This window comes from Oncorhynchus kisutch, linkage group LG22 (genome assembly GCF_002021735.2).
Source record: "Oncorhynchus kisutch isolate 150728-3 linkage group LG22, Okis_V2, whole genome shotgun sequence".
In the NCBI taxonomy this organism is placed as follows: domain Eukaryota; kingdom Metazoa; phylum Chordata; class Actinopteri; order Salmoniformes; family Salmonidae; genus Oncorhynchus; species Oncorhynchus kisutch.
Window position 1 is genome coordinate 48,834,494 of NC_034195.2, and position 24,136 is coordinate 48,858,629.

The window sequence follows — 24,136 nt, forward strand, 5'->3', positions numbered from 1 at the left end:
CTGAGTCTGAAGACATGCTCTGTGTGTGTGTGTGTGTGTGTAGAACCTGCTCACTGAGTCTGAAGACATGCTCAATGTACGTGTGTGTGTGTAGAACCTGCTCACTGAGTCTGAAGACATGCTCAATGTACGTGTGTGTGTGTGTGTGTGTGTGTGTGTGTGTGTGTGTGTGTAGAACCTGCTCACTGAGTCTGAAGACATGCTCAATGTACGTGTGTGTGTGTAGAACCTGCTCACTGAGTCTGAAGACATGCTCAATGTACGTGTGTGTGTGTGTGTAGAACCTGCTCACTGAGTCTGAAGACATGCTCAAAGTACAGGCCTGGGATTAGTTGCAGAACTATGGGAGTTTGAAATACGACAGATGTGTTTTTGGGGCAGTAACTCCCAGCACCACAAATGAGAAGCTTGGCAGTGTGTTTTAACCCTTTTCAAACGTGATCTAACTGCTGCTTGAATGTAGCAGCTATTGTGACTAACTGTGACCTCTGGCTTTGATGTCACCGGGGGTGTTTCGTTTCTGTATGAATTTGCTCACCTAAACTGTCTTTTCCACTCTGTGTCCGCAGGCCTTGCAGAAAGCCAGTCAGGTGATCGCTGAGATCAGAGAAACACAGATGTGGTGAGGGCCTCTACCTCCATCCTCTCTCCCTCCCACATGGACCATAAAGCACTGAACCCTGTTCTGTCTCAAACCTACCTGGACTGCAGAGACGGCCAACTTGGAAATACACTGGTGTTTATTGAGTATCATCAATTCTCCATCCTCTTGAAGTTGTCACTTCCACACTCCCCTGTCATGGTTTTAAAAGCAATGGATTGGTATAAGCCTTGGCTGAAGGGAGTTTCAACCAATCCCATGACCGGCTGTGCAATACCACACACTTCTGGTAGTGAGTGGAGAATGGGGACGCACATTTGAAAATAGTTGTAGATTGTATTATATGGACTTGACCTATTAACAGTATCAGTCTTCACCTGCACCACATCGCACACCAAAATGACCTTTCATATGTAAGTATAGTATTATATTGATGAACGTGTGAGGTCTACCTACTGAATAATTAAAGATGTTTCCTCTAGTTTCTGGCTTGCTGGTATGTATGTATGTATGTATGTATGTATGTATGTATGTATGTATGTATGTATGTATGTATGTATGTATGCTGAGACTTGTAAATATTGTCTGTCTTCATCATGTTTGCTGATCTATTGTCTCACATGTCTATGCTACTGCTGAAAATGTCCTTACATGGTAACAATCTCTCATTTGTGTCGCTGATATTTACAAAGAGCCGAGAAATGCCTCTCGGACGTAGAATACCTGTTATTTGTTGGTTGAAAGCACCATAATGCTGCTGCGAACCGTACACTTCCATGTTCTCTGGGATTTCAACGTCTCTTCACCATCTTGTACGGTTGAGTCAAAATAACACGCACGTCTGTCGCTAAATGTGTTTTAAGATATCTAGTGTATTGATGAGGTCATTTGTCCTACTATATTGATTATGGGATAATGATAATTTGTTGTCATACCCACAATACCATGTGGTAAACTATTGGTAGCAAAGGCAGGGCTGAATTGTGTGGCAACGTCTAACTTGAAGTGGCAGGTTTATTCTGTATATTCTCAAAAAGTGGTACCAGGGTTGAATGAGCCATTTTATTGACTTGTGATCCAGTCTGCTGTTATACCAGACGGAACAATGAACATCACGTATACAGACACATTATCATCATGGGCCGATCTCCAGTCATGGCTGTCTGCCCTCGACCATGGCGGCTGCTCCTTTACCTCACACGGCCCATCTTCTTGCCTCGACCTTTGGCGCTGAGGGGTCAGGACAGGGTTAAGAAATCTCAATCACTTGGCAGCCAGGTCGTAAGCCCAGTAGTGAATGTCCCTGTTGCAGCACTTCACTGCACTCTGAGTCTAACGCTACACCCAGAAGTGTGCACTTGTTCTCACTCCCTCTCATGCAAGGGGGAGTCAGAGACTCTGGTGGAAAAAGTGGTCCACTTCTGGGTCAAGGGTGAATATGTTTAATGGTTTGTCAGTCCATCAGTTACACAGGATTTTACTTCTTTTGGCTTGATGTTTATCATTAAATAGTTTGATTGTGCTGTAATTTCAGACCAGACCATGTTGGCAATTTACATAGTCCCCACTTACAATGTCTTCAATCTATCGTGCAGTGATCATGCTATACGCAATGCACACACACACAGATGGACATAGGCTGTGTAAGTGATGGTCATGGCTGTTTCTTTGGTTTCAATCAATGTTTGTTCCACTGGTCATTAAATGACCATCCCTGCTTGAGAGTTTGAAAGGAATGATGGGAAATGGAGTTGTTGATGGAATGGCAACCAGTGTGAATCAGCCCAATTAAAATGAAAACCACAATGCTGGGTCTTGTTCATTAGGCACAACATGGAAGAAACTGTTCTAAACTGTTCTAAACTGTACTAAACTGTACTCTACTCGTCCAATAAGAGATGCTTGTCTGTTTATTAGTCTCCGTGTTTTCATTTTCTTTTAATTTTGTACCCTAATAAACACGACTCAGAATTTCTTTGTCCTTCAAAGTCCAAAATCCTGAACCTTTGTGTTACTTACCTCTGGTGGTCCTGGACCCGGGTGAGAAGCTGGTTAATCTGTAAGGACACAAGACCCGGGTGAGAAGTTGGTTAATCTGTAAGGACACAAGACCCGGGTGAGAAGCTGGTTAATCTGTAAGGACACAAGACCCGGGTGAGAAGTTGGTTAATCTGTAAGGACACAAGACCCGGGTGAGAAGCTGGTTAATCTGTAAGGACACAAGACCCGGGTGAGAAACTGGTTAATCTGTAAGGACACAAGACCCGGGTGAGAAGCTGGTTAATCTCCAAGATTAATATCCAAGATGGCGTAGCAGTAAGTCGTCCTGTCGTGTCGTGTCCCTGTATATTTTGTTTATATTTTGTTTATTTTTCGTTTTTTTACATATTTTTCGTTTTTTACATAGCTATCCCTTTAAAAACATTTTGCTAAACCTAAGCTTCCAAATACGCTGGATCTTCACAACTAGCTATCTAGCTAAACTGCAACCCTGGATGATTACCCCTGGCTAGCGTTTCCACCCACTTAGCTTGAAGCTAGCCCGGCCTGCGCTACCACCGTAGCATACTCCTGAGCTACAATACCCGGGCCCACGACCGGTCTATCGATGTCACCGCATGAAGAGGAATAAACAGACTCACCCCATCGCGACGTCCCCCAAAGGCTAACTCTCTAGCCCTCGCTATCTCCCTGCTTGCTAATTCGGCCTGCTAACTGCTAGCTTGTCCAGCTCCGGTCCGCTAACTGCTACCTTGTCTAGCCCGGGCCTACAAACTGTTAGCTTGTTAGCACAGGCCTGCTAACCGCCTGAATCGCCGCGTCCCAAACGCCCACCGGACCCATATTTACTTTCTATCTCTTTTGACTTTTAATTTGTTTATACCTTCCGGAAACCTGCCTCACCCAATGTGATACGGAATCGCTATTATTTTTTATTTATTTTTAGAACACACTCAAGAACCTCCAGAAGCTAACCAGCTAACTAGCTACAAGCTATTTAGTCATTGTTCGTTTTTTTTACCTGGATAACACTCGCCAGTCCAGCTTCCCTTCCCCATCCACCGCTGCCCCCTGGACACTGATCTCTTGGCTACATAGCTGATGCACGCTGGACTGTCCATAAATCACGGTACTCCATTCTGCTTGTTTGTTTTATCTGTTGGCCCCGTTGCCTAGTCTACGCCATTTTACCTGCTGTTGTTGTGCTAGCTGATTAGCTGTTGTCTCACCTACTGTTTTAGCTAGCTTTCCCAATTCAACACCTGTGATTACTGTATGCCTCGCTGTATGTCTCTCTCAAATGTCAATATGCCTTGTATACTGTTGTTCAGGTTAGTTATCATTGTTTTAGTTCACAATGGAGCCCCTAGTTCCACTCTTCATACCCCTGATAACTCCTTTGTCCCACCTCCCACACATGCGGTGACCTCACCCATTACTACCAGCATGTCCAGAGATACAACCTCTCTCATCATCACCCAGTGCCTGGGCTTACCTCCGCTGTACCCGCACCCCACCATACCCCTGTCTGCGCATTATGCCCTGAATATATTCTACCATGCCCAGAAACCTGCTCCTCTTATTCTCTGTCCCCAACGCTCTAGGCGACCAGTTTTGATAGCCTTTAGCCGCACCCTCATACTACTCCTTCTCTGTTCCGCGGGTGATGTGGAGGTAAACCCAGGCCCTGCATGTCCCCAGGCACCCTCATTTGTTGACTTCTGTGTTCGAAAAAGCCTTGGTTTCATGCATGTCAACATCAGAAGCCTCCTCCCTAAGTTTGTCTTACTCACTGCTTTAGCACACTCTGCTAACCCTGATGTCCTTGCTGTGTCTGAATCCTGGCTCAGGAAGGCCACCAAAAATTCAGAGATTTCCATACCCAACTATAACATCTTCCGTCAAGATAGAACTGCCAAAGGGGGAGGAGTTGCAGTTTACTGCAGAGATGGCCTGCAAAGTAATGTCATACTTTCCAGGTCCATACCCAAACAGTTCGAACTACTAATTTTGAAAATTACTCTCTCCAGAAATAAGTCTCTCACGGTTGCCGCCTGCTACCGACCCCCCTCAGCTCCCAGCTGTGCCCTGGACACCATTTGTGAATTGATCGCCCCCCATCTAGCTTCAGAGTTTGTTCTGTTAGGTGACCTAAACTGGGATATGCTTAACACCCCGCCAGTCCTACAATCTAAGCTAGATGCCCTCAATCTCACACAAATCATCAAGGAACCCACCAGGTACAACCCTAACTCTGTAAACAAGGGCACCCTCATAGACGTCATCCTGACCAACTGGCCCTCCAAATACACCTCCGCTGTCTTCAACCAGGATCTCAGCGATCACTGCCTCATTGCCTGTATCCGCTACGGAGCCGCAGTCAAACGACCACCCCTCATCACTGTCAAACGCTCCCTAAAACACTTCTGTGAGCAGGCCTTTCTAATCGACCTGGCCCGGGTATCCTGGAAGGACATTGACCTCATCCCGTCAGTTGAGGATGCCTGGTCATTCTTTAAAAGTAACTTCCTCACCATTTTAGATAAGCATGCTCCGTTCAAAAAATGCAGAACTAAGAACAGATACAGCCCTTGGTTCACCCCAGACCTGACTGCCCTCGACCAGCACAAAAACATCCTGTGGCGGACTGCAATAGCATCGAATAGTCCCCGTGATATGCAACTGTTCAGGGAAGTCCGGAACCAATACACGCAGTCAGTCAGGAAAGCTAAGGCCAGCTTCTTCAGGCAGAAGTTTGCATCCTGTAGCTCCAACTCCAAAAAGTTCTGGGACACTGTGAAGTCCATGGAGAACAAGAGCACCTCCTCCCAGCTGCCCACTGCACTGAGGCTAGGTAACACGGTCACCACTGATAAATCCATGATTATCGAAAACTTCAATAAGCATTTCTCAACGGCTGGCCATGCCTTCCGCCTGGCTACTTCAACCTCGGCCAACAGCTCCGCCCCCCCCGCAGCTCCTCGCCCAAGCCTCTCCAGGTTCTCCTTTACCCAAATCCAGATAGCAGATGTTCTGAAAGAGCTGCAAAACCTGGACCCGTACAAATCAGCTGGGCTTGACAATCTGGACCCTCTATTTCTGAAACTATCTGCCACCATTGTCGCAACCCCTATTACCAGCCTGTTCAACCTCTCTTTCATCTCGTCTGAGATCCCCAAGGATTGGAAAGCTGCCGCAGTCATCCCCCTCTTCAAAGGGGGAGACACCCTGGACCCAAACTGTTACAGACCTATATCCATCCTGCCCTGCCTATCTAAGGTCTTCGAAAGCCAAGTCAACAAACAGGTCACTGACCATCTCGAATCCCACCGTACCTTCTCCGCTGTGCAATCTGGTTTCCGAGCCGGTCATGGGTGCACCTCAGCCACACTCAAGGTACTAAACGACATCATAACCGCCATCGATAAAAGACAGTACTGTGCAGCCGTCTTCATCGACCTCGCCAAGGCTTTCGACTCTGTCAATCACCATATTCTTATCGGCAGACTCAGTAGCCTCGGTTTTTCGGATGACTGCCTTGCCTGGTTCACCAATTACTTTGCAGACAGAGTTCAGTGTGTCAAATCGGAGGGCATGCTGTCCGGTCCTCTGGCAGTCTCTATGGGGGTGCCACAGGGTTCAATTCTCGGGCCGACTCTTTTCTCTGTGTATATCAATGATGTTGCTCTTGCTGCGGGCGATTCCCTGATCCACCTCTACGCAGACGACACCATTCTATATACTTTCGGCCCGTCTTTGGACACTGTGCTATCTAACCTCCAAACAAGCTTCAATGCCATACAACACTCCTTCCGTGGCCTCCAACTGCTCTTAAACGCTAGTAAAACCAAATGCATGCTTTTCAACCGGTCGCTGCCTGCACCTGCATGCCCGACTAGCATCACCACCCTGGATGGTTCCGACATAGAATATGTGGACGTCTATAAGTACCTAGGTGTCTGGCTAGACTGCAAACTCTCCTTCCAGACTCATATCAAACATCTCCAATCGAAAATCAAATCAAGAGTCGGCTTTCTATTCCGCAACAAAGCCTCCTTCACTCAAGCCGCCAAGCTTACCCTAGCAAAACTGACTATCCTACCGATCCTCGACTTCGGCGATGTCATCTACAAAATGGCTTCCAACACTCTACTCAGCAAACTGGATGCAGTCTATCACAGTGCCATCCGTTTTGTCACTAAAGCACCTTATACTACCCACCACTGCGACTTGTATGCTCTAGTCGGCTGGCCCTCGCTACATATTCGTCGCCAGACCCACTGGCTCCAGGTCATCTACAAGTCTATGCTAGGTAAAGCTCCGCCTTATCTCAGCTCACTGGTCACGATGGCAACACCCATCCGTAGCACGCGCTCCAGCAGGTGTATCTCACTGATCATCCCTAAAGCCAACACCTCATTTGGCCGCCTTTCGTTCCAGTACTCTGCTGCCTGTGACTGGAACGAATTGTAAAAATCGCTGAAGTTGGAGACTTTCATCTCCCTCACCAACTTCAAACATCAGCTATCTGAGCAGCTAACCGATCGCTGCAGCTGTACATAGTCTATTGGTAAATAGCCCACCCTTTTCACCTACCTCATCCCCGTACTGTTTTTATTTATTTACTTTTCTGCTCTTCTGCACACCAATATCTCTACCTGTACATGACCATCTGATCTTTTATCACTCCAGTGTTAATCTGCAAAATTGTAATTATTTGCCTACCTCCTCATGCCTTTTGCACACATTGTATATAGACCCCCCCTTCGTTTTCTACTGTGTTATTGACTTGTTAATTGTTTACTCCATGTGTAACTCTTTGTTGTATGCTCACACTGCTATGCTTTATCTTGGCCAGGTCGCAGTTGCAAATGAGAACTTGTTCTCAACTAGCCTACCTGGTTAAATAAAGGTGAAATAAAAAATAAAAAATAAAAAAAATCTGTAAGGACACAAGACCCGGGTGAGAAACTGGTTAATCTGTAAGGACACAAGACCCAGGTGAGAAGCTGGTTAATCTGTAAGGACACAAGACCCGGGTGAGAAGTTGATTAATCTGTAAGGACACAAGACCCGGGTGAGAAGCTGGTTAATCTGTAAGGACACAAGACCCGGGTGAGAAGCTGGTTAATCTGTAAGGACACAAGACTTGCTGTAAACTTTGATAACACCTTTTAGTTACTGTGGTGGAAACCTGTACAGGTGGAGTCCATCGAAGAGAAACCCAGGAACGTGATGATACTATATACCACATAATTCACGTTTAGTTTAACTTGTTGTTCACCTTTCATGTACCCACCAGGATTGAGGTTAATTCAGGAAGTCATTTGAAATTCCAAGTGTCTTCAATGATTTTCAATGAGGAAAATGTGCATTTGGAATTTTGTTTACTTTCTGAATTGAAATGGAATTGACCCCAACCCTGGGACCTCTCATTGCCATCCGAACGCAGACAAGACTATATCACAGTATTCCTCAGATCCCAGAGGATAAATGAACCCAGAAACCTGCCGATGACCCTGTAGACTTCAGAATTCACCTGTAGGTCACCTCTGATGTAGCCACTGCCTGGGCCCTCCCACATTGCCAACAGAAAGAAGAAGAGACTGCATCTCAAGGTGAGAGAATACACTGAGACGGGACTACACGACCTGAGACGATGTCAATACTAAAGGTAAGACCACCCAGATCCCATCCAATTTATGAAAATCTTGTTGCTGTTGAGAAATACTGGAAAATATTGTATTTCATTAAGGGTGACTTGTGTACTTGTTTCTGTGTTAGGTCAAGGTGACTCCATCATACTTCTGTTTCTTGAGTTTGTCGTGTGTTGTCTAGGTAACTTACATCATACCTCTTGTTTCTTGAGTTTGTCGTGTGTTGTCTAGGTAACTTACATCATACTTCTGTTTCTTGAGTTTGTCGTGTGTTGTCTAGGTAACTTACATCATACTTCTGTTTCTTGAGTTTGTCATGTGTGTTGTCTAGGTAACTTACATCATACTTCTGTTTCTTGAGTTTCTCACTGAGGTCAAACTTCTCTGCCTCCAACTCCATCATTCGCTGCCACATCTCACTGGCCTTCTCCCTGTTGGTGCAGCAGTGGGTCAGAACACTTTCTTGCCCCAAAGAACCCTTGTCTCACTGAAGAATGTTCATCATTCGAACCGTTCACATAGTCATGTGTTCAGTCATAAACTAAAAGACCACAGACATAAACCATCATAAATAATTATGATAACACGGTCAGCTTTTCTGAGGACTGGCAAATTCTGAATATTAACGATGACGTCATACTTGAGTTTGTCCTCATTCAGATGGTCGATGCTGAGAGGTTTCCTTCGGTCAGCAAGAATCTTCTTCTTCTTCTCTCTCTCTGTCTGTTTCTTGGCTCCTTTGCGGTTTTCACTCTGAGAATTGAAACATCACAAATACCATTGTTCTCAAAGATATTTAGTTCATTGCCTCACATTACTTGATGCTTCCGTTACACTATTATCAATATCTATATGATAATGAATACGCTGGGTGTTGTTTAAAAGAAAAATGTTTTTGGAGATACAATATTCCACTGACCTTCTGCTGGATTCCTCCATACTGGTGGGTCATGTTGGTGAGAGCCTTCTTCTTCTTGATGTCATCATCCTGCTTCCTACGCTGATCCTCTGCCTCCTTCCTGTCCTTCTCCTCCTGCATACGGAGCATTGGGGAAGAAAGACACGGAGCATTAGGGAAGAAAGACACGGAGCATTAGGGAAGAAAGACACGGAGCATTAGGGAAGAAAGACATGGAGCATTAGGGAAGAAAGACACGGAGCATTAGGGAAGAAAGACACGGAGCATTAGGGAAGAAAGACACGGAGCATTAGGGAAGAAAGACACGGGGCATTAGGGAAGAAAGACATGGAGCATTAGGGAAGAAAGACACGGAGCATTAGGGAAGAAAGACACGGAGCATTAGGGAAGAAAGACACGGAGCATTAGGGAAGAAAGACATGGAGCATTAGGGAAGAAAGACACGGAGCATTAGGGAAGAAATACACGGAGCATTAGGGAAGAAAGACACGGGGCATTAGGGAAGAAAGACACGGGGCATTAGGGAAGAAAGACACGGGGCATTAGGGAAGAAAGACACGGAGCATTAGGGAAGAAAGACACGGGGCATTAGGGAAGAAAGACACGGAGCATTAGGGAAGAAAGACACGGGGCATTAGTGAAGAAAGACACGGGGCATTAGGGAAGAAAGACACGGAGCATTAGGGAAGAAAGACACGGGGCATGATGGAAGAAAGACACGGGGCATGATGGAAGAAAGACACGGAGCATTAGGGAAGAAAGACACGGGGCATTAGGGAAGAAAGACACGGGGCATTAGGGAAGAAAGACACGGGGCATTAGGGAAGAAAGACACGGGGCATTAGGGAAGAAAGACACGGGGCATTAGGGAAGAAAGACACGGAGCATTAGGGAAGAAATATCTATCAAGATCTATCATAGAAATTACATCCACAATCTGTTTCCCCGTTAGCCATTAGAAATCATATTGTATTAGTCATATGTGATCCTGTGTGGGTCAGTTGATAAGAGTATGCAACACACAGGTTGTGGGTTCAATTCCAGCATAGAACACACATTAGCTAGGTGTCATAATGGGGAGAAGACTCACCGCAACCCTGGCCTGCCTCTCCTTCTCCCTCTCTGCACGAACCCTCTGCTGCTCTGCTCTCTCTGCGCGACGTTTCTCCTGCACACACGCGCACACTCAGTGACCAAGTTGTTAGGTGTCGCATTGCAATGTTTCTAGGAACAGTAAAAGAACATTCACTCCAGATTCTAAAATGACCGACTCACAATCCTGTTGACGAGACTGATGAGCTCCTCTTCTTCCTTCTTCCTCTGGATAAAGTGAGACTCGATCAAAGACTGGAGCTCAGACAGGTCCTTGTCCTGACGCTTCCTGTGGATGTCCTGACCACCACACAGAAGAATCAGATGAAGTAATAAGAATAGTTTGTTTTGGTAAGACAACATCCATATAATACACCCTGAAAAGAGTCATTTCCTTAGTTAGACGTCATCGTTGGACTTTCTGTACCTCTCATTTGCTTCATCTTAACAGGATACAGTTGGAGGCAAGTCTGTCACAAATGGTTAGTTAGTTTTCTTATCATGATGTGTTTGTCAGCGGAGGCTGCTGAGGGGAGGACGGCTCATAATAATGGAGGGAACGGAGCGAATGAAATGGCATCAAACACGCGTTTGATGTATTTGATAACATTCCACTCCAGCCATTACCACAAGCCTGTCCTCCCCATTTAAGGTGCCACCAACCACCTGTGGTGTGTGTGTGTGTGTGTGTTTATGTGATTCAACTTACATCAAAATCCACTTTCTCGCCATCAGGCATCTTTGGTGCAGAGATATTTGGCACAAACCTATGGAAATGGAAATGAAAATTGTGTATCTAATGTGTGTATATATAATCTCAATTTGAGCATTTCAGTAAATGTCGTGATCTTTCAAGATCACTTATGATATAACGTATCATCTGTCAGGGGAAAATAAAAAAAATGGGCCACCCAGAAACACTTGGAGGAGTGTCCTCCAGGCAGAAATGACCAAGAATGGCCTCAACTGGTGTGACCTGGAAAAACTTGCCCAGTACCGAGTGAGATGGAGGATATTCGTCAACGGCCTATGATCCTTATAAGAGCCAAGGTCTTAAAGCAGGAATCCGTAGCGGTGACACGGCCACGTCTGTTTTGCGATATTACAACAACAAAGAAGCTGCCTATGTCGGCTCAATCGGAAAACGACCTTGATATTTCTGTAACGTTTCAGCTTCACAGACTGAAACGAGGCCTGAATCACAGTCTGTCATAGTCTATCTAAAAACTTACTTTGGTTTGGGCTTGGCTCCATCTGTAATAAAGGACAGTGACTCTCTTAGTTTGATCATATCATAGAAGGATGTCATGTTAATCAGGATAGACTAGTCCTTTAAAGCTGTACGGGATGGGGTCATAAAAGTATTATTGTGTAATAAAATATACAGTGCATTGGCATATACACAAGCAGTAAATCTTTCAAATAGGGAAAAAAATGACAACATTTTTCATATCGCCACTATGAGTAATGAGACTTTCAGACAAAGCAATCTTACCTTCTTCTTCCCTTCACGAAAGAAGTGGCATGAAAACAAAATACATATTTAATTAGTTTGATATAGTGGAAGGTTTTGAAACAGGAAATATATGTAGTAATAATAATACATGTGATACTCACTGCACTTCCTCCACTTCTTCTGTGTCTGACATTTTGTCTTATTTGAACCCTAAAATACAAGAGAAAACCTTTACTTGAGTACATGATATGGCTATAAGAGGAAGCCATACGGGATAAAAACACATTGTCGACTAGGCTACTATCATCACCTCCCAGCACTAAATCTCTCTCACACAGCACTAAATCTCTCTCACACAGCACTAAATCTCTCTCACACAGCACTAAATCTCTCTCACACAGCACTAAATCTCTCTCACACAGCACTAAATCTCTCTCACACAGCACTAAATCTCTCTCACACAGTACTAAATCTTTCTCACACAGTACTAAATCTTTCTCACACAGTACTAAATCTTTCTCACACAGTACTAAATCTTTCTCACACAGTACTAAATCTTTCTCACACAGTACTAAATCTTTCTCACACAGTACTAAATCTTTCTCACACAGTACTAAATCTTTCTCACACAGTACTAAATCTTTCTCACACAGTACTAAATCTTTATCACACAGTACTAAATATTTCTCACACAGTACTAAATCTTTATCACACAGCACTAAATCTCTCACACAGCACTAAATCTCTCACACAGCACTAAATCTCTTCACACAGCACTAAATCTCTCTCACACAGCACTAAATCTCTCTCACACAGCACTAAATCTCTCTCACACAGCACTAAATCTCTCTCACAGCACTAAATCGCTCTCACACAGTACTAAATCTCTCTCACAGCACTAAATCGCTCTCACAGCACTAAATCTTTATCACACACACAGTACCAAATCTTTATCACACAGTACCAAATCTTTATCACACAGTGCTAAATCTTTCTCACACAGTGCTAAATCTTTCTCACACACTACCAAATCCTTCTCACACAGTGCTAAATCTTTCTCACACAGTACTAAATCTCTCTCACACAGTACTAAATCTCTCTCACACAGTACTAAATCTTTATCACACAGCACTCAGTCAATCTCCCTCTCACAGCACTCTTGACATCAGCACTCTTCTCTTGAGGTATTGGCTCTGGCTTGTTGATTGGCTCAGAAGACATTGTCGGTCTGATCAGTGACTTAGCCCGTCTTAGAAGAACACCCTCTATATATGCCTGAACTGTTTATTTATTAATGAGGGCTTGATCCAAACAAAATGTCACTCATCCATACTCCCTACTATAGATACAAAGGGTCTACAGCCGGTCATGATCTCTTTTGATCAGTGGAAAAGGGGACAACTGAGTTTAAACTGGGAATGGTGGCCAAGGCCACTGTCTGCTTTGGGCACGAACAGGACTGTCAGTCATGTGCTTTAGGACAGGTGGGCAGTGCCAAACCCTTCACCACTCATGAAATTGATCCTCATGTCTGGTAATGTCTAACGGCTTGCCAGAACCCTGTCAGTGGCTTTAGAAATGTCTGTAATTCTTCAAATTGTGTTAAATTATAAGCAATAAGCGTAACCCTCTTGGCATATTCTCGCTCAATGTGTTGTGATTAGCCAATGATGCTATCTGAATGTGTTCCAGTTTTCTGTTGCGTTTGGTTGGATGTTTTTAGATGTTTGTTGTCCAAGGTAGTGAGTTAATTGGTATTTGTTGGGTCTTATTACATTCTACTTGTTGGATTCTGTTGTATATTAAAAGTCTAAATATTGGTCATAATAAAAATGTAGGTAATTTTCTTTTAAAGAATACATACATGAGGGCTTTATAACACATTCATAACACAACACATTCATAACACATACACAACACATACACAACTCATTCATAACACATTCATAACACATTCATAACTCATACATAACACATTCATAACTCATAACACATTCATAACTCATACATAACTCATACATAACACATACATAACTCATTCATAACTCATACATTACACATTCATAACTCATACATTACACATTCATAACACATTCATAAGCAGTAGAATTGTTGAACGTGTTATGAAGTTCTTATGTACGTACACTCCAAATAAAGAATGAACAGAATGGGTGAAGCCCCCCCCCCCACTTCCCCTAGGCTCAATTGTAGAGAGAGTAAATTGTCTGCAACTTTTATGACCATTCAGAGGATATTGTTATTATCATTTTACTATTCCCTTTAACATTGCTTCATTGTCTTTCTAAACCGTATTCACAATTCAGTTCATTAAGTCAATAGTTAATAACCATCCCATTTAGCCTATAATATATTGCAGCAGAAAACCAATCATCTTCAAGCAAAGAACCATCAAAAGTTCATTTGATTTCAAGACAATGTAACGGTATGTCTGTGATGAATACCAAAGCAGCTATGTATAGAGAGGTATGTTAGTATGAAGTAATATCCCTTACCTGAGCCCACGGCAGAGATAGAGGGAGAAGAGGGATATGAATACAGAGGCTGCAGTTCTTTGGGGTTCAGAATCCAAACAGGTTTAGGTTTGGACATCAAGTCTACATAGAGTGTTCCCTTCCTACTCATGTGACTGCTCTGCCCTATGGTTGTCCAGCTATTGTTAGCACCTTAGACAATTGAACCCCAACATATCAGAAGGCATTAGTCATACACACACGCAAGCACTTTACACACAAGGTTTTGTTGAAGTTCTTACCCTTACACTCCCCTCCATGAAAATTGGCACAGGTCTGTCATCCATCCAAATATATATATTTTTAAATCTCATGAAAGATAAAACATCAAAACAAATCACAAGACATTCTCAACATTGTTCTATGTTTTTGTTGCTGTAGCAGGGACAATGAACAAGCTTCAAACGATACGGTCCTTTAAATTATAGGAGTTACTTACAGTACTCTCCATTTACTCCGGGACCATTCAGAGACGGATACTACCTCATATTCAGAATGCCACAGTGAAACATCAGTGAGTATAGCACTGTATGTTAATTAGAAGCCTAGAACAGGATTATATTGTGGTATAAATCAGTAAAGTATGCTGTATTTTAGACAGATGGGTATTTTACTTTTCCCCTCAACTTGCAATATGCTGCAAATATCATCTAATGTTAATTTTCAATGGTGTTTCAAAATGATGCAAATATCATTTGAAAACATTCATCTTTAAAATACAATGAATTATTAGCAATTATTACAACAACATCATAAATAGGACATTCTCAAAAAAGGCACATTTTTAGTCACACTTTTCCCGTAACGTCCTTAATTCCACTAGCCTTGTTATACACTAAAGCCCTTTACATCCTCATGGATAAAAACAGAAGTCAAGCCCATCTTGAGAGGATGTGAAAATGGCGCCAAAGGAGATGGCTGCTGTTTTACAATCTCGTAACCAATTGTGCTACTGTGTATATTCTTTTGCATAATTTGTAACTTATTTGGGTACATAATGTTTCTGCCACCGTGTCTTATGACCGAAAAGAGCTTCTAGATATCAGGACAGCGATTACTCACCCTGTACTGGAGGAATAATTTTTTGAGCGTCTGAAGGATTTACTTCAGATGCCCGACAAGGCCCTCATCCCCATCATTCGCAGGAGAAAGAGACAGAGGTATCGAGGACGAAGGACCGGGGGCCTTGTTAGGATCCGACGCCGAGAGGGTAATCTTTGGTAAGACAAGGGGTGGCGGTCTATGTATATTTGTAAACAACAGCTGTTTCACGAAATCTAAGGAAGTCTCAAGGTTATGCTCGCCTGAGGTAGAGTATCTCATGATAAGCTGTAGACCACACTATTTACCAAGAGAGTTTTCATCTGTATTTTTCGTAGCTGTCTATATACCACCACAAACCGATGCTGACACTAAGACCGCACTCAATGAGATGTATATGGCCATAAGCAAACAGGAAAACGCTCATCCAGAGGTGGTGCTCCTAGTGGCCGTGGACTAATGCAGGGAAACTCAAATCCGTTTTACCTCATTTCTATCAGCGTGTTCGATGTGCAATGTGAGAAAAAAACTCCAGACCACCTTTACTCCACACACAGAGATGCATACAAAGCTCTCCCTCACTCTCCGTTTGGCAAATCTGATCATCATTTTATCCTCCTGTTTCCAGCTTACAAGCAAAAACTAAAGCAGGAAGCAGCAGTGACTCGGTCTATAAAAAAGTGGTCAGATGAAGCAGATGCTAAATTCAGGACTTCTTTGCTAGCACGGACTGGAATATGTTCCGTGATTCTACTGACGGCATTGAGTAGTACACCACATCAGTCACTGGTTTCATCAATAAGTGCATCGATGACGTTGTCCCCACCGTGACCGTACGCACAAACCCCAACCAGAAGCCATGGATTACAGGCAACATCTGCACTGAGCTAAAGGGTAGAGCTGCCGCTTTCAAGGAGCAGGACTCTAACCTAGAAGCTTATAAGAAATCCCGCTATGCCCTCCAACGAACCATCAAACAGTCAAAGGGTCAAGATTGAATCGTACTACACTGGCTCCGACGCTCATCGGATGTGGCAGGGACTTGCAAACTATTACAGACTACAAAGGGAAGGACAGCCGTGAGCTGCCCAGTGACACGAGCCTACAAGACAAATTAAATTACTTCTATGCAAGTAATACTGAAACATGCATCAGATGTTCCGGACGACTGTGTGATCACGCTCTCCGCAGCCGATGTAACACCTTTAAACAGTTCAACATTCACAAGGCTGCAGGGCCAGACGGATCACCAGGACGTGTACTCCTGGTAAACCAACTGGCAAGTGTCTTCACTGACATTTTCAACCTATCCCTGACTGAGTCTGTAATGCCAACATGTTTCAAGCAGACCACCATAGTCCCTGTGCCCAAGAACACTAAGGAACCTGCTTAAATGACTTCCGACCCGTAGCACTCATGTCTGTAGCCATGAAGTGCTTTGAAAGGCTGTTCATGGCTCACATCAACACTCTGATGTGAGCCACTCTGACCTCCTCCCTATAGGCTGTCTCGTCATTGTGATTTACCCTCTGATTAACTTGCTGCAACAACAAGCTCAGTCTGATGATGCTGTGACACACCACCCCAGATCATGACGGACCTTCCACCTCCAAATCGATCCTGCTCCAGAGTACAGGCCTCGGTGTAACGCTCATTCCTTCAACGAAAAACATGAATCAGACCATCACCCCTGGTGAGACAAAACCGCTACTCATCAGTGAAGAGCACTTTTTGCCAGGCCTGTCTGGTCCAGCTACGGTGGGTATGTGCCCATAGGCGACGTTGTTGCCGGTAATGTCTAGTGAGGACCTGCCTTACTACAGGCTTACTAGCCCTCAGTCAAGCCTCTCTCAGCCTATTGCGGACAGTCTGAGCCCCTGATGGAGAGATTGTGCATTCCTGGTGTAACTCTGGAAGTTGTTGTTGCCATCCTGTACCTGTCCCGCAGGTGTGATGTTTCGGATCCTGTGCAGGTGTTGTTACACGTGGTCTGCCACTGCATGGACGATCAGCTCTCCATCCTGTCTCCCTGTAGCGCGGTTTTCGGCATCTCACAGTACGGACATTGCAATTTATTGCCCTGGCCAGATCTGCAGTCCTCATGCCTCCTTGCAGCATGCCTAAGGCACGTTCATGCAGATGAGCAGAGACCCTGGGCATCTTTCTTTTGGTGTTTTTCAGAGTCAGTAGAAAGGCCTCTTTAGTGTCCTAAGTTTTCATAACTATGACCTTAATTGCCTACCGTCTGTAAGCTGTTAGTGTCTTAATGACCGTTCCACAGGTGCATGTTCATTAATTGTTCATTGAAAAAGCATGGGAAACGATGTTTAAACCCTTTACAATGAAGATCTGTGAAGTTATTTGGATTTTTACGAATTATCTTTGAAAGACAGGGTCCTGAAAAAGGGACGTTTCTTTTTTTGCTGAGTTTATATGGTGTCCATATTAGGACAGACTTCTTATGACTAGGTGGCAGTACGAATATGGACACCGTACTCATAAAATAAGTCTAGTATGTATAGGATCATCAGCCCAGATCCAGCTTAGCGGGAGCAAGACAACACCAAAGTATCAGTCAAATGAAAGTATATTAGGGAGGATAAAACAGCGGTGATAAAATGATACACATTTTTGTCATTTCCCCAAATTTAGTACAAAATGTGAAGACATCTAAAAGATATCTGTGATAGTGTTCACTGCTAATTCATAACTAGAATCCCCATACATAGGCTTACTGTATGTGAATGTGAATATGACAAAAACACTGAGTTTACAAAACATTAGGAACGTCTGCTCTTTATCCAGGTGAACGCTATGATCCCTTATTGATGTCACTTGTTTAATCCACTTCAATCTGTGTAGATGAAGGGGAGTAGACAGGTTAAAGGAGGATTTTTAAGCCTTGAGACAATTGAGACATGGATTGTCTGTGTGTGCCATTCAGAGGGTGAATGGGTAAGACAAACGAATGAAGTGCCTTTGAACGGGGTATGGTAGTAAGTGCCAGGTGGACCAGTTTGAGTCAAGAACTGCAACGCTGCTGGGTTTTTCACTCTCAAACAGTTTCCTGTGTACATCAAGAATGTTCCACCACCCAAAGGACATCCGGGCAACTTGACACAACAGTGGGATGCATTGAGTCTACATGGGCCAGCATCCCTGTGGAATGCTTTCGACACCTTGTAGATCCAATGGCCCGACAAACTGAGGTACACTCAGTGTATGTCAGACGAGGCTGGTAGGAGGAGCTATAAGACAGGCTCGTTGTAATGGCTGGAATGGAATAAATGGAAAGGTATTAAACACATGGAAACCACATGTTTGACTCCGTTCCAATAATTCCATTCCAGACATTACAACGAGCCTGTCCTATAGCTCCTCCCACCAGCCTCGTCAGGTGTAGGTAGTATATGATCTTATACAACTGGAAGCTTTCACTTCTCTATGGCTACTTGGACAGTTACATGACCTATTTAAATTATTACTGTATCTCTTTAGAAGACACAGGGTAACATTTAAACAACTTTTAGAATTATTTTGAAGGTTTCATATCTATTATTTGAATTTATTTTCTTTATCAAAGAATTTAAGTCAAGCCCAAACGGGTGTGGTTAAAATATCTTTCATTACAAACATACGTTTATTTCCTACAAATGTGGTTGATCAAATGTCATTTTCACAGCATTGATTCTATTAGGACGTACAAGGGATTGTGCAAACACCGTTTCATCAAGAATCTAAAATAATATAAAGGGCTTTAAATACAGTACTAATATGTATTTTGAGATGGTATTCAAATTTTGGCGCATGTCTCCCATTGACATCAATGAATGATTTACACAAATGTAAGAGTTAAACGTGAGGATCTCAACTCTGAATACCAACCAAAATGAATAACCTGTACTCCCTCCCCCTAAAACATAACGTGAACCCTGTGGTTGTTATGGAGAAATTATGTGTGTGGTTGTTATGGAGATATTTTGTGTTATGAATACACATAGTAGAGTCTTGCATTTTGTCAGTTGGGGCTTCTTCCTGAGGGGTTTTCCTCTTATATTGTTAACATCCAACACCTGCTGAGAGACAAGAAGGAAAATATAATTTAGTCCTGAAGAAATGTCTCCAACAAAAAGTGGCCAAAAGCCTCAAACGTCTTATAAAATGCTAAAACTGTGCAGAAAGTGGCAAAATGTTGCAAGAAAACTGAAAAACAACTAGAACAGACAAAATATAGCAGTAAGGTAATTCTAGTACTAAGTGAGTCATAGTTAATCAAATCTAACCACTCCTTCAGACAATGGCATAGCGTATCAAACTTTATTAGGTGTTAATAGAGACACTGATTGATAAACGAGTCATCTAATGTAAGAGCTGTTAATCAGATTGTGTGTGTACGTACAAGCATGCGTTTGTGTATGTGAGCGTTGCTTTGCGCGTGAATGCATGTGTAGCTGTGTGTCAGACCCAGTACACCTCTGTTGACACATACTCTGAGGTCTCTGCAGTGACACTAGAGGGATTGATCGCTGTACCGTTGTCATTTGCCCTTCAATTCATTACCATGGGGCTATTTCAGCTGAATAATTGCAAAGGTTTCAAGGGTGGGGGCGCTATTTAGGGTGACACTCAAAAGGACTGCGACAGCTTTTCCATTCCCCCAAGTCTGACTCAGTGGTAGCATCCTGAGAGGACATCCCTAGTTGGGCTTGGACTGGGCTGAGGGTGCTCCTGATAATACAGTGTACACTGTATTTGGGAACTAGAAAAAGTACCACTGTCGGGTGAAAGATACATGGGCAGAAAGGCATACTGTAATAAACATATCAACTTGATGCCCATACAGTAGGTGCCAAGTCTTTCTGCTCTGGGTCAGTACAACTGCATCAGTAAATACTATGTTATTAGTCTCACTCAACAGCCATCGACCTACTGAGAGAACAAGCCTTTAAAACATTAAGGTTGAGTGTATAAGCCTGGTGACTTTGCTGCTTAACCGGCTGGTAATCCTCCACAGCACACAGGCGTAATGCAACAGTAATGGGACAATACATGCAGCTGCTCTGTGGCATGCACGGCATCAAGCCGACGCTCGGCACGGTATTCCGCGGCTCCTGGTGGCGTGGGGTGAACTACGTAGGAATGGGTCCTACGTCCCAAATGGCACACTATGTAGTGCACTACCTTTGACCAGGACCCATAGACCCTATTCCCTATGTAGTGCACTACTTTTGACCAGGACCCATAGACCCTATTCCCTATGTAGTGCACTACTTTTGACCAGGACCCATAGACCCTATTCCCTATGTAGTGCACTACTTTTGACCAGGACCCATAGACCCTATTCCCTATGTAGTGCACTACTTTTGACCAGGACCCATAGACCCTATTCCCTATGTAGTGCACTACTTTTGACCAGGGTCCATAGACCCTATTCCCTATGTAGTGCACTACTTTTGACCAGGGTCTATAGACCATATTCCCTATGTAGTGCACTACTTTTGACCAGGGGCTATAGTAGTGCAGTATTAAGTGAACAGGAAGCCATTTGGGAAGCAGGACAGTGACATGGAAGCCATCTAAGGAGCGTGAAAGGTTCTTTCTACAGGGAAACAAGGTCAGAGGGAACAGCCTCTTTAAATATAGAACAGTGAGGCAGGGACCTTTGAAGGAGCTCAAGATGACTAGCAGATTTGATTTACGGTGGCCAGCGGAACACAAAGAGGACGATGGTTGTAGGAGTTGTGGACACCTGGTTTCCATGGGAGGGGGTCGTAAATCAATTCGAGGTGTGTGTTTGTGTGTATATATGTGTGTGTGTGTGTGTGTGTGTATGTGTGTGTGTGTGCGCGCACGCGTGCGTGTGTCCGTCCTTCAGAAGTGACACTTTTCTTAGTCTCACCACCTTTTCATGTGTGACGATGTCAACCACAACAGGTTCGGAAAAGCCCTGTTTCAAAACACACACAGACAGACACCATGGTGAGAGAACTTGCTTACCATTTGTGACAGATTTGCTCTTGACTCCAACTGTCTCCTGTGAAAACAAATGAGACTGTATTTCAGGATGTGTCCTGTCTTGTTACTAAACCATGTGACCTTTGCCAGGGTGACTGTATTTCAGGATGTATCCTGTCTTACCATGGGCCAATCATTATTACTTTTTAACATTTCTTTGTGGAGCTCAGATTCACAAATCTGAACAAAAAATGTAAAAGCAACATGCAACAATTTCAAAGATTTTACTGAGTTAAAGTTCATATCAGGAAATCTGTCCGTTTAAATAAATTCGTTAGGCCCTAATCTATGGATTTCACATGACTGGGATTACAGATATGCATCTGTTGGTCACAGATACACCCCCCCCCCCCCCCCCCCCCCCCCCCCAAAAAAAGATGACAACTTGGACCAGAAAACCAGTCAGTATCTGGTGTGACCACTATTTGCCTCATGCAGCGAGACACATCTCCTTCGCATAGAGTTGATCAGGCTGTTGATTTTGGCCTGTGGAATGTTGTCCCACTCCTCTTCAATGACTGTGCAAGTTGTTGGATTTTGGCGGGAACTGGAACACGCTGTCTTACACATCGATCCAGAGCATCCCAAACATGCTCAGTGGGTGACATGTCTGGGGAGTATGCAGACCATGGAAGAACTGGGACATTTAAAGAGTCCAGGAATTGTGTAAATAATGTATTGTGTTCTTTTGGAGTCACTTTTATTAGTTACAGAGGGTCAAAAGACCTTTGACCCTCTAACTTTCTCACTCATCATTATTCACGATTCATTCAGGATTATTCTATTCTTAACAAATATATTACTTGTTAAACAAAATCTCTTTCTCAGAGCAATTGTATTAGAATAAAATACTACTATTTCCCAATTTCTTTGAGCAGACAATATAGCTCAGTATTTGAATTATTTATTTTATTCAGTCGTTGTTGCTCATCTTTATCAAGGGTGTCAATCATTTTGGACCCCTCTGTATGTCCTGACTGGCACAGATGTATTTAGCCTTCACACCAAACTGCTGAGCAATGCAATCCATATGTCCCTTCACATAACATCTACAGCATTTCTCTAAATAAGGATTTAAATATCAATGGTGAAAAGCCACATCAGAAGACTACAGTTCCCAAAATGCCATTCTTCTAGTCAAAGCCACTATGGAAACTAAGGATGGCCACATACTGTACAAACAGATATAGTACATGTGAAAAGGTGATATGGTGATTGATTTGATAGGACATAGTGGGAATCCAACCCACATGAGTCAGACCTGTTTCTGTTCTGTTTTCTTCCTATAGAGGTGCACCTGACCCGTTCTGTGTCGTGGGGTTGGTGTTTGACGGAGAAAACGTAGGTGAATAATTACAGCAAGTTACAACAACTCAGTAGCCTGCTGTTTTGACATCTTCCATGGTCATTGTTTGGTATGACAGAAACACAGATCTGGGATCAGACTAGACTGAGTGCCTGATGGTATAATCTGTAAAACTTTACTTATGCTCAATACCAATTACCTCTTCCGCTCATTGAGATTTAAAGGTGCAGTCAACTAACAGGACTGCTTAAAATGGGGAGGGATCACAGAACCCTGTTATTGTACCAGACACCCGAAGAAGCATTTGATATATTTGTCACTCTGTAGATAGCTACTACAGTACTGTGGTCCAATCTCTCATTTACCCCTAAATCCAACACACAATTATTGGACAGGTGTTCGCAATAATTATGGAATAATTCCACCGAGCTTGGTGAAGCTATCACAACATTGTTAACACCCATCAAATCCTCTCAGGTCTCCATAAGTGTCTGGGGCTAGGGGTTTTGGGACAGGGCCATCGTCTGGTCTACTAGCTCACCTTAGAAGGGGAGGAGCCCTTTTTTCCCTCATAGGCTGCGCTTGTTGCCGACAATCACTGGTTTCAGGTCCTGTAACAGAGCGCAGAGCGTGCCGTGGGGAAGGAGACATAGTGAGGCTGTAAAGCATTTCATCTGAACTAAAGCCTGGATGGAACTACGCTGGATGCTAGCAAGTGCATCAATGTTTGGTGAATGATCATGAGTAAATGATTAATAATCTATTGGCTAACTGGAGGTTCGTGTTTCTATTAATGGTGCATTCAAGAATGTACTTTTTAAAGATATTAAATGCATCTCGCTAATGTAAAGTACGCTTTAGACCATACAATACCTGTCCCACAGTTCAAATGAAGCAGAAGACAGAACAGGAAAGTTGAAGTGGAAGACCAAGAGGAGGAAAACTGCAGAACTAGTAAAGTAGAAGAGAAGAAAATAAGTTGCTAAGCAACAGTAACTGATAGATATATAGAAATGTCCTCAAAAGAAATAGCCTACCTCAAGTGCTATAGAACTTCTCTCCATGAGAGGGAAGCCTTGTAGTGTTCATCTAAAAACAACTTGGCTCGTACAAGTTCTTGTGGCTGGTAGGAATGGGACTAAAGATATCCCCTCATAAATTTGAGGTTAGAACAATGTGCCTTGTCAATCAACAGTAGGTCTGTATGTGGGAACATAGGTTCACAAACGGTCCCGAGTGTCTCTAAAAGAACAGGAAAGATTAGCCTGCTAGCTCGTTATAAAGAATAGGACACATTCACTGTCATCACACTATTTCAAATGACCTTCATATCACTGGACATGGCTAGGATATGTGTACAGAAATGATCTAGTTTAACTCTCTAGTTTTGGTCTAAATTTGAAATTAAAACAAATCAACTGTTTTGAGAAAGAAAAAGTTGGCTGTTATGAAAATGGTCGTCAACTGAAAACATTTGAGGGACTTGACCTTTTTGTTCTAGTCTTAAACAGAACTCC

At 43.3% G+C, this 24,136-nt stretch overlaps 3 protein-coding genes across 7 annotated transcripts in view; 1 reads left to right on the top strand and 2 right to left on the bottom strand.

The window, feature by feature from the left end:
- Positions 1-2,572, top strand: part of LOC109867072 (dynamin-1-like protein) — a 27,322-nt gene extending 24,750 nt beyond the window's left edge. For both annotated transcript variants that reach the window (XM_031802037.1, XM_031802036.1), the window contains one exon: positions 570-2,572. In XM_031802037.1, the coding sequence (XP_031657897.1) occupies positions 570-626 (57 nt within the window). In that variant the 3' untranslated portion in view covers positions 627-2,572. The remainder of the gene's footprint in view (positions 1-569) is intronic.
- On the bottom strand, positions 1,650-14,556 carry LOC109867073 (troponin T, cardiac muscle isoforms-like). Of its 2 annotated transcripts, XM_020455981.2 has the most exons (12): positions 14,240-14,515; positions 11,888-11,936; positions 11,766-11,776; positions 11,503-11,524; positions 10,980-11,037; positions 10,454-10,570; positions 10,269-10,346; positions 9,179-9,292; positions 8,900-9,012; positions 8,600-8,690; positions 2,621-2,658; positions 1,650-1,831 (listed from the first exon to the last, which is right to left on the bottom strand). In XM_020455981.2, exons 2-12 carry the CDS (start codon positions 11,917-11,919, stop codon positions 1,792-1,794), a joined length of 714 nt encoding a protein of 237 aa, XP_020311570.1. In that variant the 5' UTR covers positions 11,920-11,936; positions 14,240-14,515; the 3' UTR covers positions 1,650-1,791. The 2 variants fall into 2 exon arrangements, with proteins under 2 accessions (XP_020311570.1, XP_020311569.1); XM_020455980.2 differs by lacking the exons at positions 1,650-1,831; positions 2,621-2,658 and adding an exon at positions 7,639-7,734 and having other exon boundaries at positions 14,240-14,556.
- A 4,331-nt stretch (positions 14,557-18,887) lies between these two features.
- Positions 18,888-24,136, bottom strand: part of LOC109867194 (bisphosphoglycerate mutase-like) — a 39,941-nt gene continuing 34,692 nt past the window's right edge. Inside the window, exons 6-9 of one of the 3 annotated variants that reach the window (XM_031802038.1) lie at positions 23,493-23,570; positions 23,161-23,230; positions 21,296-21,332; positions 18,888-19,371 (exon numbers count right to left, since the gene is read on the bottom strand). The gene's annotated coding sequence lies outside the window, so the exon portion shown is untranslated. The remainder of the gene's footprint in view (positions 19,372-21,295; positions 21,333-23,160; positions 23,231-23,492; positions 23,571-24,136) is intronic. The other 2 variants (XM_031802039.1, XM_031802040.1) reach the window with 2 other exon arrangements.

What these genes read in the sequence shown, in the direction of transcription:
- LOC109867073 (XM_020455980.2), bottom strand. Translation starts at nt 11,919, where the DNA reads ATGTCAGACACAGAAGAAGTGGAGGAAGTGCA. An exon ending in GCGAGAAAGTGGATTTTGAT is followed by an intron (nt 10,571 to 10,979) that starts GTAAGTTGAATC and finishes TGTGGTGGTCAG; the next exon opens with GACATCCACAGGAAGCGTCA. An exon ending in CTGAATGAGGACAAACTCAA is followed by an intron (nt 8,691 to 8,899) that starts GTATGACGTCAT and finishes CTGCACCAACAG; the next exon opens with GGAGAAGGCCAGTGAGATGT.